This window comes from Ascaphus truei, chromosome 1 (assembly GCF_040206685.1).
Source record: "Ascaphus truei isolate aAscTru1 chromosome 1, aAscTru1.hap1, whole genome shotgun sequence".
Taxonomy (NCBI): domain Eukaryota; kingdom Metazoa; phylum Chordata; class Amphibia; order Anura; family Ascaphidae; genus Ascaphus; species Ascaphus truei.
The window spans coordinates 402,981,808-402,996,657 of record NC_134483.1 but is presented as its reverse complement, the minus strand read 5'-3'; the positions used below and the strand labels follow the sequence as shown (position 1 = coordinate 402,996,657).

Sequence of the window (14,850 nt, the reverse complement as noted above, 5' to 3'; positions counted from 1 at the left end):
TATGTTACTCCCCCTACCCCCTCCCCCCCCCACACACACACAAAATACTTTTCTATTAGTGTAATATAAACACAAATGTACATTTTAATTATTAAACCTTGCACATATTCCCTTTGTGTTGCTGGTTAAAACAAAAAGGCACCTCTTGGATGTTGGTAAAGGTAGAAATCACCTACTGATAGATGGTGGTGCATATGAGTTGTATTGTTGGAGTTGGTTTACTGACCACGATAATGGGGGATAGACATGGTTGGAGACCTGTCTGAGACATGTGAATGTGCTCACAAGTGGTATTTTTATTTGCTGTACACATATTAGATTGCAAACCTTGTCCTGCCCACTTTGCCAGCCAGCAACCCGTCCACCCCTACTAGTCCTATTAGATTACAATGTGCTCTATTGACTTACTTCCTTTTCACATCATACTGTTGGAATGCATATTTGAGAGACAAGCTTTCAAAAGCAATGCAGTCTTCCTCATGTCAGGCAGTACTAATTTACACATTGTTTGTGGCAAGTACAAAATGCAGCAAGGCAGTGCTGATAAAAATCAGGAGGATGCAGGAACATGTTTGTGTCCAAACAGTGAAGGGAGATGCTAAGAAGATAGGGGTCATAAAAGACAGTGAGAAATACAGGAGACAAACAGTCCCATATTCACTAAAGGCTGTTAGGCTTTACCACAGGGGTGTCAAACTCAGTCCCCAAGGGCTGAAGAGCCACCTGTACTGAAGCAGGGATATCCATAAAATCTGGTCTGTTGGGGGCCATTGAGGACTGAGTTTGAGACCCCTGCTTTAGCATGTCTTCACTCACACTCACTTGAATGCTAATGCATATCACCCTTTAGTGCATATGGGCCATAGGAGGTTAAAGTAGCAGTTCAAGCAATATCCTACATGTGTTTTTTTTTTTAATAATAAATCAGTTCTGTACTATGAGAAAATGCTTGTACCATTTAAATAAAAAATGTTTTAAAGACATGTTTAATGTTTCTAATGTAGGAAGCATTTCCAAAGTGACAGCCCCTTCCCCTTCTGATAGGCTCTGGCTCTTGAGTCCCGCCCTCTCTCTAGCAGTGCACCAATTGTATCTAGTAACTGCCCAGTCAATCATATTCCAGGACTACATTGCCCACAATGCTGTGCAAGAACTGAATGAAATAACCCGAAGCAAGCGATCGATTACAGGAGATTGGATCGATCTGCAACTTAGCTAATCACTTGTCAGTGTGCAGATTGTATTGATGCACATATTGAATGGGAATATATATATATCACATTTTATTTTTTATTTTTTTTAAACGGCAGCTTGAACTGCAGCTTTAATAGAGGATATGACCGTGTTAGCCCATAGAATAGACAAAGAAAAGTTAGGTAGAAGTGATACGTTAAATAACTAACTTGTGGTTAAGAGTTGAAGCTTTCAGGAGCACAAAGACCCCTTCTTCAGGCGATTTAAAAAAAAAAGTTGTACTCTAATGCAGGGGTGCGCAAAGTGGGGGTCGCTGCATTTCTCTGGGGGGCTCGGGAGGTTGCAGAGGCCCCGCGCTCTTCCCCGAGGCATTTAAATTATATGCCGGGGGATCACGTGAGGCCTCTGCAACTGTAAAACTTACTTTGACTGCCGGCGTCACTAATGTCCATGGCAACGCAGCGTCAAATGACGTGATGTCACACGCGTCAAATGACGTAGCGGGACACGTGACGCCATCTTAAGGAGGGGGGGCGCAGAACGCAGGAGAACAGGCGGGGCAGGGGGCAGCAAAAAAAGTTTGTGCGCCCCCGCTCTAATGTAAACTATTGTTGATGCAATAAAAAGGTATCATACCACCTATTTTTTTATTTTCCATTTAAGCACAGTTAATGAATGAATATGTTATTATGTACATTGCTACTGTCTTCCTTATTATATTGGCTAACAAAATATGTTAAATAATAACAATAATATTTAAGACTTATTAATATACTACTTATTAATATAATTTAACGTATTGTTGCTTGATAAAACATTACATGGGATACCTGGCAACAGTTAGCATGATGAGGCTACAGGGCCATGAATAGTCAGCAACTGTTAAGAAAACTCATTTTGAAGTGTAACATAATGATTTTTTTGTGTATTCACTTACATTTTTATGTAAAAAATAAATAAAATAAAAATATCACTCAGAGGAACGAGGCTGTAGATATTGTAGTTGAAACAGAAGTATTTCTTGTTAATGAGGTCACGTGAGGGGTTTGTTTCCATTTAATGAAGTGATTAATGGGTCTGCATGAAAAGCCAACGGGAGAAAGAATAGCTCCTTATCCTTACGAGGAACTCCTGAGGGTCACTAAGTTTGTCTCACGTTGCAAATCAGCACTGTTGAAACGGTTGAAAATCTGCAGGGTGAGCCGATGCAGGTGTTCGCCCAATTTCCCTCGGAATATGTTTTCCTAATTTTGAAGGTATTACAATTTCCCGAATAGCATTTTTATATGATAATAAATTAAGTATGTGATAGTAACTTATGTTACATATAAATGTTATAAAAGGTGTTGCATGGTGAAGTGATGAAGATAATAAACAATAAATCAACTGTAAGCCTCTGGGACCCCTCTAGATGAAGCTACTTCGTCATGGGGTCTGGCACTCCGGGGCCCCATGATGATGTAGCTATATCATAATATATACAGGGGTCCCCACTTTTTTTTAGCTGTATCATAATGTTCCTACTCGTTTGTCTTGGGGCGATGGCGTTCTGCGCTCCCGTGAGGGAAGTGGAATGGAAGGACGAGGCTTTCTCCCCTTCCATTCAATCATCAGTGACGGAGAAATCATGTGACCGCATCAGAGTGCCGTGGCACCCAAAGGGTTTATTGAATCCCACTTTGATTACAATAGTCAACTAATAGTAATAATATCACCATTTTGAGCCTGATACTAGCCTTAGCTACTTTTGCATCTATAAATGTAAAAGAAACCACTTTTCTTTGCAACCACATAAGGTTTGGTGTGTGTGTGTGTGCGCGTGTGTGTGTGTGTGTGCGTGTGCGTGTGTGCGCGCGTGTGTGTGTGTCTATATCTATATCTGTTGGTGGTAAGGTCGAGTGATGATGAAATGAGGTAGAAACAGCCATGTATGTATATCTTTATTTATATAGTGCCCACCGTGTAGTGAGCGCTTTACAATGACAATACAGTACGGGGAATTATAATACAATAAGCGCAGCAAAGTCAGACAATAGGAAAAGAAATCCGTGCCCCGGAGAGCTTACAATGAAAGTAGGTGGTTTGTTTTCATATATTACTAAGTCTGCTGGTTTGTTATTTTACAAACTCTTTCACCTGACTGATTCTGGGCCAAATGGGTCTAATGAATGAATGAATGTCTTTATTTATATAGCGCCATTAATGTACATAGCCCTTCACAGCAGTAATAGTTACAATCATATAAATAATAATATATAAATAACACAAAGGGAAGAAGTGCTCAGATATAGAAGTAACATTTAGGAAATGGAGTCCCTGCTCCGAAGAGCTTACAGTCTAATTGGTAGGTAGGAAGAACGTACAGAGACAGTTGGAGGGTATTCTGGTAAGTGCGTCTGCAGGGAGCCAATGTTTATGTGTGAGGTGTTAATTATCAGCCATGGATTCTAATAAATGAATCGTAATTCATTTTTTATTTGTTCTTTTATTCTGGCAGTTTCGGATATTACAACTCTGTTCCTAAAGAGCGAGTCCTATTTTGTAGAGACAGTACTCATTGACCAATATACCTCCCAAATCTATCATCTCAACTATACAACACGAGGAGATAAACTTGTTAACACACCTGGGAAATAAGCTCATTTGAATATATTTTCTATCTCTCGCCATATTTCGAGCTCTGTACGGGAGCACATTTTTGAAAATACATCCACGAATTATGAAAGCCACAAAGTTCATTCAAAATGAAAAAAAAAATGCAGCCCTCTGATTTTTACCTTAAATGTTCAATGAAACATTTGCGTGCATTTTAACACCTTTAAAAAATGTTGGGAAATAAATTGTAAACCAAACCTGAGCAAGTCTGCACAAGTCTGTTACATATGGTCATACTACACCTTCTGAGACATCTCATACAACCATCTGGTAATTCTGGGTCTAATTAGTCTAATTTTTTATTTAGCCGTATTTAAAAAATAATAGTGAGATGGTATATTGTAATTGTATTTACAATTCAAGTTATAGTAATTAAACAACTTTCAACTCTTCCCAGGCAACAGGGAGATACAGTGTAGCTAAATTGTTTATAGAAATTAAATACATGCATGACTAATTAACTCATGTGCTTTAAATGTGAACAGTGCAAACAACCTTATAATTACTTTGTGCACAATATTTAACTAAAATTAATGGGGGGGGGGGGTCTTCAAAAATTGGCCTAGATCTGCAACATGTCTTAACTTGCACTGATCAATTTGCATAGATAGCCAGACTCCGTCAAAGCACGTTTACGTTGATATTTATCTATACAGAACGAAATAGAAATAGAGCCCCCGTGTGGCGAAAGCATGTAGTTCATCCGCCTGGTCTATTTCTGTCTAGGTTAATAATGATCATAATAATAACAGCATGTTCTTGTATAGCGCTGCTAGTTTTTACATAGCGCTTTACAGAGACATTTTGCAGACACAGTCCCTGCCCCGTGGAGCTTACAATCTATGTTTATTTGGTGCCTGAGGCACAATTCAGCATGTGTTGAAGCGGAAAATGTGATTGGCCGATAAGCCCCATTTAGGTCAAAAGGGATTTTATGCTATATGGCATATTGAATTAGCCCCTAAGGCCAGGGCCATGGTCCAAAAGACAGCACTGAGCAGCGCCACTTACCCCCATCATCCCTACTGAGTGCGGCTTTAGACGGCACTTCCGCAGTCGTGCAAAGGCGTGTGGAATTGCAGCCGACAGTGAAATTTTATTTTTCCCGCTGAGGGAAGCGCAGGGCTGGTCACGTGATTGCCAAAAGCCAGTGGCAGTCCGTGACATCAGCGCCTTGACGTGGCGCGCTAGCTCCGCCTCCCGTCCCGCCTTGCCTCCCACCCGGCTCACAAGCGCGCTCGCTGACGCTCATGCAGGGATACAAAAAAAGCTCCTGTTTGAGCAGGAGAGCATGAGCGTCAGCGCTGCTCAGCGCTGTTATTGCACTATGTCCGAGGCCTTAGTCTTGTCCTATGGAAGCCGCAGAAAATATGTCACAATTACAGCATGTGACCCTGGAGCAGAAGTGCACTATTGCAGCTTTGGCGAATCCCTGTTTCCCAAGATACTTTCCGGTGAGGTTACTGGGTTCAAATCTCCCTCCAGGCTGCCAAATCTTGGGCCAACAAGAAGCCGCAACATCAGCAGTTGTGGCTTCCTATTGGATGGCTATTTAAACCCCAGGAAGTAATATCGGTAACTTCGCCGGTAATTATCTCGGGGGGTGGTGGGGAGGGTCCCCCGAGCTGAAAATAGTGCAATGCAGCTCTGGGGGATCCCTGATTTCATTCCTCTATTAAAGGGAGTTAAGGTAATTTGGTGCTTCAACATCAATGGTTTAGGATGGTAATAAAGCACGGTGGGGGTTACAGATTTTGCAGGCGTTAGTGTTCCACCTGATAACACACCCTATCCAGTTACAACGCAGATTATCACAGAGTTTTCATAGTATTCAATGCCAGCCATGGTGAAGAATGTCCCAACGTATCCCACTGCAAGAGAAAAATGAAGCCTGCCACATAAGTATCAAAGTCTCTCCGCTGCAAAACTGGTGCAAAAACTGCATCAGATTTATCAAAGAAAAATGGCCCATAGGACACAATGGAATTTTGTTTTGATACATTTGGTGCAGATTTGCTCTCTAGTTTCGTCACAGTTTTGCAGCTGAGAGACTTTGATACATCACTCCCAGTGTGTTGTGGCTCTGAGTTTATCATTAATGATTGGAAACTCAGTGCTGTAAATTGGCAACAAGATACTTAAGAAGTAACTAAATTCATTGGCAAAATGTGTAATTCTTTTGCATGTAGCCAGATCAGTAGTTTTCTGTGGATACAATCTTCACACTGCGTGCAAAATATAGTCAGGCAAACAAATGTAGGTACATCAAATGAAAAATATTAAAGAGTAATACATTCTGACCCAAAAGAAATGAACACGACTTGCCAACATAAATAGGTCACATTATAAATGATTAATTCCTCCCCCAGCAAAAAAACACATTGACATAACTAACATTAAATGAAACGACTTTCCAAAGCAATAACATTAGAAATTCACATACCATAAAATGAGTCAACTTGCCTTTTAATCAAGCCACCTGTCATTTAATGAGACAATCAGGCATTAATCCAAACAGGTAGTTCATATGAATATGATTTTTTTTATATAATGACATTTACATGGGTGAAAATATGTTTGTAGCAATCTACAGCCTGAGACAGACAGAAGTGTAGGGCAGAATTTATCATACAATAGTTAATTAAGCATATAAACTAAGGCTGCGGTCCCAGTCAGCACTTTAGCACGCGTGCCCGGCGCTTGACCGCGATCTGAGGTCTGCGGGGAGAGGGAGTGATTGCAATGGGCGGAGGCGTGGTGGGGGTTTTGCGGGGGCGTGGCCATGACCTCACGTGGCTGGTTCGCCCTCATTGGTTGAACTGCCGGTGTTGGCGTGGCCACGCCTCCGTCGCAAACACTAAACTCCACTTCAGTGTCTCTGGAAAATCTTGAAGTATGGCGCGGCTGCACCTTCTGCTCGAAGGTGCGTACTGGGCTCATCCCTATTGAGGGGCGCTGCTTGTACGCACAGAAAGCACTGGGACCGCAGCCTAAGGGAGCCCATGGTCAGCAGAGCTTAACCAGCCTGTGAGACTTGCAATCGCACAATCTCGTGGGCATTTCAGTGGTGAGAAAATTGTGCCCGTTATTTGGACCGGTTTTGCCTTGTAAACTTAACCGAGCTACTAGAATTCCAGCGAGCTTGAACCATTTTTGCGTTATCAATCGGATTTACAGAGCCGGCATGAAATTGCTTCAAAAAAGCCTTTCTCGCACGGTTTGGAGATGTGACAAGGGCTTTTAGAATATGGAGACCTGCATATCCGAGTGAAAAGGGCTCTTTCGCACTTCTCACAGCTACTAGGATAGGCCCCTACGGGAGAGAAGATTTGAGAGGGACAAGGGAACACCTTGGAACAGAGAGAAGGGAACACCTTGGAACAGAGAGAAGGGAATACCTTGGAACAGGGAGATGGGAACACCTTGGAGCAGGGAGAAGGGAACACCTTGGAACAGAGAGAAGGGAACACCTTGGAACAGGGAGAAGGGAACACCTTGGAACAGGGAGAAGGGAACACCTTGGAACAGGGAGAAGGGAACACCTTGGAACAGGGAGAAGGGAACACCTTGGAACAGGGAGAAGGGAACACCTTGGAACAGAGAGAAGGGAACACCTTGGAACAGGGAGATGGGAACACCTTGGAACAGGGAGATGGGAACACCTTGGAACAGGGAGATGGGAACACCTTGGAACAGAGAGTAAAGGGGATATCGGAGAGAAAAACTTTCAAGGGGAGATGGACGGAATGAGGTGCTTTCGGAGAGCAGCGAGAGATTTGCATGGGGTTACAAACATTACCAACCAAGAAATACCTGCAGCCCAAAACGATGAGTGTTTTAATTCCCCATACTATTACTTTTTTTTTTAACCTCAATTTCCTTTTTTTGAAGCACAGTATGTTTTCATTTCATGTGATTGTCACGGGAGACCAGGGCTAATACCAGGGATCAATATCGCCAGACAGAAACACAAGAGTTTATTAAATTAATTTATTGGAAAACCGTAATCCACAACAATACATGTACAACATACCCAACTGGGAAATACTAGGGTAACCTATAGTTCTAGGCGCAGGGACCTCCCTATAGAGATTTTCTCTGATCTTCCCCCTGCAATGATCTCTGAACTGGACTCCAGGCCTGGCACCAGCACAGGAGTGGACGCTGCAGCTTCCCTTAGTTACAGCAAACTTCTGAAACTTGTCTAGCTCTAACTGAGCTGAATTGAACTGCTAGGGGTCTCCCCACCTTTTTATAAACTTAACTCACAACTTTGAAACATTCGGGGCCAGGTGCTGTCTACATGCACAGCCCCTTATTGGTGGGTTTAACAGCAACATTACAAAGAGCAAGATGAAAACTGTTACAGGGAAAGGTCCCAGACAATTTTTGCAACATTTCTCCTGCAACCAAAATTAACCCCTGGTCCCTGAGGTGCTGGAACCAGGCTAAGATATAATACATAGCTATACATACACATGACCTAATACAACTGTATTATTAATAAGTAGAGGTAATACAGGGCTTGACTTTTATTAAATGCAGTCATATTTACCCCTACCGTTACCGTGACACATTAGGAACTTTAGTATTATCTGTTTTTCCTTTTTTTCACCTGGAATTAATATAGTATTTTCAGGGCATGCTGTGATCGTTTCTGATATACAAAAAGGTCTTTTATCTATAAATGTGGGGCACAAAATAAGGCATTCACCATGCTGTTACTGCGCACTAGCGCAGATAGTCAGATAGTTTTTATTACTTTCTTATGGAAGAAAAATGTTCACCATTTAGTAAGTGGCAGTTTCACCAACATTACCACCATCGTGTGAAAACTTTTATCAGGGCTATTTGGTCAAGGTAGGAGATGTCATCTTCCATTAACTTGCATTGGGTTGAGGGATTATTTTTTCATGGAAGAAGTATGAAATATTATTATTTTTTTAAGCAATTGAAGCATGTGGACAGACTGCAGATCCTGTGCAGATTCTGAAAGATACTGCATGACAGGAGAAGTCCCCTGACACAGATTATATTCTGTTGTAGATACCGTGGCTGTTGCCTATGGTTGCAATACATTTAGACGTAGTCATTTGATTAAAATAACTCTTAGAGGCTGTACAGTATATAATGCTGAACTTGACCAGTGATAATTTAGAATATATTTATTAAAGGGAAATTACCTCATGTTGTGTATATACTGTAGGAGTAAAACCAGGAAATAAGTACTTGTGAATATGCCAGTTACAAAATGGTTGAAAGTTGCTGTAGTGTTTGACACTCCTGAGGAAGCCACGCACCGTATTGGCGAAACGCGTAGAGTGGTAGCCGACCCAGAGGAGGAGAGAAGCAGTGTCAGAGATTGCAGACCCACAACCGGAAGTGACGGATCGCGGCCAACCGGAAGTGACATATCGGAGCTAACCGGAGGGGACAGGACAGCACGCCTTAGAGGGAGCTCCAGGAACACAACAGAGCGGTGTCCAACTCAAGGACTGGAGCTGACGGGACCAGTACACCCCAGAGAGATCTCGGGAGGTGGAGAGTCCAGCGTAGCAGAGTCCCACGCAGTGTCCACAGACCGGAGGTGATGGGTGAGCCAGAAGTCAACAGCAAACTCTCTTCTGTCACAGCATTGTGATATATGCATTATTTAAATGTGTTTATTGTAAGTGTTCAATTTTAAAACCCCATAAATTTACGTTTTTTATGATTGGTCTGCACTATGGAAATCTTTTCTCTTCTATACACACCGCTGAGATTGGAGGTTTGCATTATTCCTTGGAATAGAGGTCCTTCCCGCAAAGACCACTGTGCTATACTGCCCGTTTTTAACCTGCATCTTGTGAGTAGGCACACATATGAGCCAAGACTAATCACTGAATTGATCCACAAGTTATCAAACTGTCTACACTTAGATTGTATTTTGTTTTATCTCCCTTATATGCTCCCCCTGGATTGCAAACGGATTTCTACAAATGCGTTATTTACATCAGTTATGCACGTATATGACGATTGCAGTACAGTACATGCATCGATAAGTGGGAAAAGGCAGTGCATCACTTTAAGTACATTTTCGCTTTACATACATGCTCCGGTCCCATTGCGTACGTTAATGCGGGGTACGCCTGTATATAATGCTGAACTTGACCAGTGATAATTTAGAATATATTTATTAAAGGGAAATTACCTTATGTTGTGTATATACTGTAGGAGTAAAACCAGGAAATAAGTACTTGTGAATATGCCAGGTACAAAATGGTTGAAAGTTGCTGTAGCGTTTATGTGGCTCTCCATTGATAATCTGGCCAGGCTGTAATGGGACTCCTACATGCTGCCAAACCATGAATTGCATCCAACATCCCAAGTAAGCATTTTACTCAGTTACATACAATATTTACATAGTAGATGAGGTTGAAAAATGACAAACGTCCATCAAGTTCAACCAATGCTAAATTTAGATGACAGATACCGTCGCCATCGCCACTGGCGAAAGTTGCACTTTAGTTTTGAGTGACGTCACTGTCGACAAGGCAAGTGACGTCACGAAGGGGGAGGGCAGAGTGCAGTAGGCGCTCTGTGATTAGTGTAGAGACAGTCACATGTGGCGACTGTCTCTCCCAAAATCAAATTTCACTGGCTTCCAAATTTTTTGTCTTTACGTCGCGCCATCGCGCTTACTATAAGCACATGCAACGGATTCAATGTATTTGTTTTGTCGCGTCGCCGGGCACTATAAGTGCAGCCTAATGCTGCTGTAATATGCTTTTTACTACTTGCATTAGTTGACCAAGTGAGAGTGGCAATGCAGTGTTAGGGATACATATATTTTTTTAAATTACATACTTATTAAGCGAGTCCCATAGACCAAAGAGCAGCAATCCTTATCTATCACTTGCACAAGAAAATGCAAAATGCTATAAATTTTTTCTTAGGTTGGGGAAGTATCAAGTTATTTAAGGTTAATAGCTGCCTGCTGGCACATTAAGCCAACACATTTATACATTTTAGGGTATCTTTTTGTGTGAATTCGTAAGCTCTTCGGGGCAGGGATTTCCTTTCCTATTGTCTGATTTTGGTGCACTTATTGTATTATTATAATTCTCTGTACTGTATTCTTTGTGAAGCGCTGAGTACACTTTTAGCGCTGTATAAATAAAGACATACAATACAATTCAGAAGAACTTTAAACATGATGATTTACAAGGCCAAACCTGAATGTATTGCAAAAATAGCTATCATTTTAAATTCTGTAAAGCTTTTATAGGATTTAAAAAAACAAAAAAATGAGAATAGCATAATTCGGTGTTAAAATGTTTTCTTTTCTTTAACGCAGATATGAGTTGCCAGGAATACATGCATTAAACTTCGTGCTGAAGAATTCCCTGGGTGGTGGAGGCACTGCATCATTGCGAAGTGACCCACAGGTATTTTATATTTATACATAGATTTTCACAAACAAGACTGCGTGTTGACAGCTGGGTCCTTCCAATCCAGGGAACGGTTGGTCCTGGCCTCACTTGGCTAAAGCAGACGTTCAAAGTCAACCTGATCCAAAAATGGAGACGACAAAAATGTAAATGTAAATCTGGCGGGAGTGGCATCAATAATAAACAACAATCATAACAAACAAAAGTGCACTGACAGAGTATGTGGTGCTGTAGGTAGATTTTTGCAGGCACAATGAGTCCCTGACTCGTACATAGAGGTAACAATCTAATTTTGAAGCCTGAAGCACAGGGGGATTAAGTGACTTGCCCACGGTCACAAGATGAGCTGACACTGCAATTAGAACGGTGTTCCCCGACTTCAAAGGCAGCAACATTACCAATGAGTTACTCCTTTAACCTATGTACAAAATTAGTTGCACTATTTTTTTCCAGCACAAGTGTACTACAATGAGTCTCTTCCTTGACTTTAATGGCAGGTATCGGTGATTAATGTCAATGGCACATATATTGCTGATTCGACCACGATAGCACAGATTCCGAAAAGAAAGTACTCACTATTAGATATTTTTTCCGAGTAAGCAGTAAAATAAAAATGTAAAATAAATGTAGTGTGATTTTTAAATAAAATAAATACCTTCTTTGGGAAAGAAATGTATTTTACAATAAGGCTCAAAAAATGTTAATGGAGAAAATGTATTAAGTGTTGTAAACTGGATCACTTTGCATCAGTGTATCAAGAAACCTTGGTCCAATTTTGCTTCACATTGAGTGTTAATAAGTAGTCAGCACAATATTTCTATTTACCAAAAATTGCGCCTGCAACTGGTGCAATTTTCCCTTCTCCTTGGATTAAATGAATCTGCTAGGTTTAGGTCATATTAACCTTCAACAACCGCATCAAATGAAACAAGAAACCAATTTAGCTGGCTTTGTACTTATGCCACTGGTGCAAATTAAACATTTTGCGCCATGTTTTGGATTAAATTGCACTACCTTGATACATACCCCTCCATTTCAGTCCCCTTTGGCGATATATTTATTTTACAGTCTATGAATCAACCTTTTCCACCTCAGCATCAGCTCATGATAAGGGGAACTGCTAGTATACTGTATGTAACCAACAATGATCAGGAATGGCTAGGCCAAGTTTGCCATCAAAGTTTTCAGGATGCAGGCCCATCAATTAATCGCAAGTCTTTATTAAGTGTCCTTCCAAATTACTGGAGGTTTGAGCATATTTTATGGGATACATAAACATTTAGTATAGTAGTGAATATACGTGTAATTATGCCTTTGTATTTGGAAAGTATAATCTTGTGAAGCTGGCATTGCTTCTCTTACATATTCAGCGTCAGAGGGACTAGCAATAGATAATAAGCCATTGGTTTGTAAATGTTTTTTTGATACAGTATATGAGGGGTGACATAGATTCAGGCTAAATGTGGTATTTTTCGTGGTCCGTGCATACAGTAGTTTATAGGCCACTTCTCATAATTAACATGCTCAGTCAGCTAATGAATCAGAGCTATACTACCCCTCTGTGACTCCCCTGGCTTTATATACCTGCTGTGGTAATCAGCCCTCCAGTTCTCATGCTCTTAACTCATCTTAACCCTTACACTGACAGAAAGTCCAGCAAAGCCTCCTGGCAGTGAAATGGTTATGTAACGTGGGTCTACCTAACTGTACAGTAATTGAGAAAAAAAGGTGGGGTTGAGAGAGGCCAAACCAGGTACTATGAATCCTGGTGTCAGCTTGTTTTGGCCTTGGGAAAGTCCCTTTCTCTCCCTGTGCCTCAGGCACCAAAAAAATGTCAGCGCTATCTATAGAAGAAGAAAAAAACATTATTAATATTATCATTTATTTAATCAGTTGAATTAATATTTCTATACAGCTATGGACCTATGCAATCGATGTTATTTACCGGTAAATATGAGTTTATTTTCTGTTTTCCGTCCAGGGCAAGGCATTTGGTCAAATGTTATTGGACCTGGAGATCAAAAACGTCCCGGATTTGAAATCTTTAATCGATTAGGAAGTGTTCGTCTTCAGCATTCTCTCTCACTATTCAACTGCTTGAAAGTGGCGCCAAACGGTTTACTGGAGTAATCAAAGCATCAAGGGAAAGATACTGACTTCTAATAATACATTAAAAAGAGTTAGCTAGGAACAGAACTGGCTAAAGTGTATTATACAAAAGTGTTGTGCACAGTTATATGCACTTCCGTGTATGTGTGGCTTTGGTACCATAATTACATTTTTCACGTGACACATTAGAAGTGCTGCATTTGTTTAATGTCATGTCTTATTTCTTGTAAAAGTACTAATTTGTATAAAAAAAAGAGCAAGATTGTTATGCAAAGTTTGTTTTCTCATTGCCAAATTGATGCCTGTGTTACATTTCTCCAACAAATTGTGGCCTAGCGACATTAGGGGCAGTTGTATGCAACTATGGGCCATATTTACTAAGCAGTGCTACTCCACAAGACACCCCATGGCTTGGTAAATATCAGCATTCTAGTGAATTTTGCTGTAAGGTGTCTCCGGGCATTGTTGGATATTGAGTAGCAGAGCATAATAAATGGGCGGTACGGTGTTTTCCGGCACCACAAGATGGATTATGGAATGACACCTCTCTGTAAATATGGGGTGACATGAACATCCCACCTCCCAGTTATCAATAAAAAAATAATCACAAAGTAACTATGATCAAAATGTAACTATTCTAATTAAAAAAAACTACTCTCCCTCTTATCTAGGGAGAAAAAAACCCTGTAATCTCATATTTTATTAGCTGAGATTTTACCATAACAACATCCTAAATCAATCTGTAATATTTTGCAATATAGGTTTAAATTGTTACAAGTGTATTTCCATATGTACAAATGACATATCATGTAAGGTATGGAATTTCAAAGTAGCATTTTTCATTTTAATGAATTCATAAGGTAGCTTTATGATGCTACTTGCACCCTAGGGGCCCTTATAACGTTTATGGAAAAACATGTCATTTTTGCTCATTCTCTAGTCTAGGGGGATCGTTTACACTACTCATACAATACTGATTTAAGTGCCAGTGCACAATAAAAACAGTATAGTACAGCACTGAGGTCCGGATTTATTAAGTATTAATGCACCTTGTGAGCCATTCCAATGAATGCTGTGTATGATGCATAGCCCCACTTAGTCAATATGGCCTTGGTTTCAGGTTACATAGTAACAGGTATTCGGGTATTGTGGTAAGTTTACATTACACTTCTTAATAATGTAATACATTAATGTAAAATAGGAAAATGGGTAGCGCTTATGTTCAGATGTGTATCTTTTCTATGCAGGATATCATAACGTGTCTTATTCAGCTAATGAGAAACATATCTTGTTTTATAGTGTTTCAACTTGTTTAAAAATGGCACTAAACATATTATGTTAACAGTAACAATATACTGCACTTTGTTATCACAAATAAAATTGTTAACCTTTGAAATTATATTATTGATGTATGTGATAAACATTTACTATTGATACAGTTCTTCACTATTTAGTTTTCATC

General features: G+C 40.4%; 2 protein-coding genes across 4 annotated transcripts in view; one reads left to right on the top strand and one right to left on the bottom strand.

The window, feature by feature from the left end:
- LOC142502068 (uncharacterized) overlaps window positions 1–14,787 on the top strand; it is a 142,157-nt gene extending 127,370 nt beyond the window's left edge. For all 3 annotated transcript variants that reach the window (XM_075612893.1, XM_075612879.1, XM_075612885.1), the window contains 2 exons: window positions 11,186–11,276; window positions 13,261–14,787. In XM_075612893.1, coding sequence (XP_075469008.1) covers window positions 11,186–11,276; window positions 13,261–13,335 — 166 coding nt within the window. In that variant the 3' untranslated portion in view covers window positions 13,336–14,787. The remainder of the gene's footprint in view (window positions 1–11,185; window positions 11,277–13,260) is intronic.
- LOC142502090 (lecithin retinol acyltransferase-like) overlaps window positions 9,955–14,850 on the bottom strand; it is a 52,805-nt gene continuing 47,909 nt past the window's right edge. Inside the window, exon 2 of the mRNA XM_075612921.1 lies at window positions 9,955–11,397. Coding sequence (XP_075469036.1) covers window positions 11,374–11,397 — 24 coding nt within the window. The 3' untranslated portion in view covers window positions 9,955–11,373. The remainder of the gene's footprint in view (window positions 11,398–14,850) is intronic.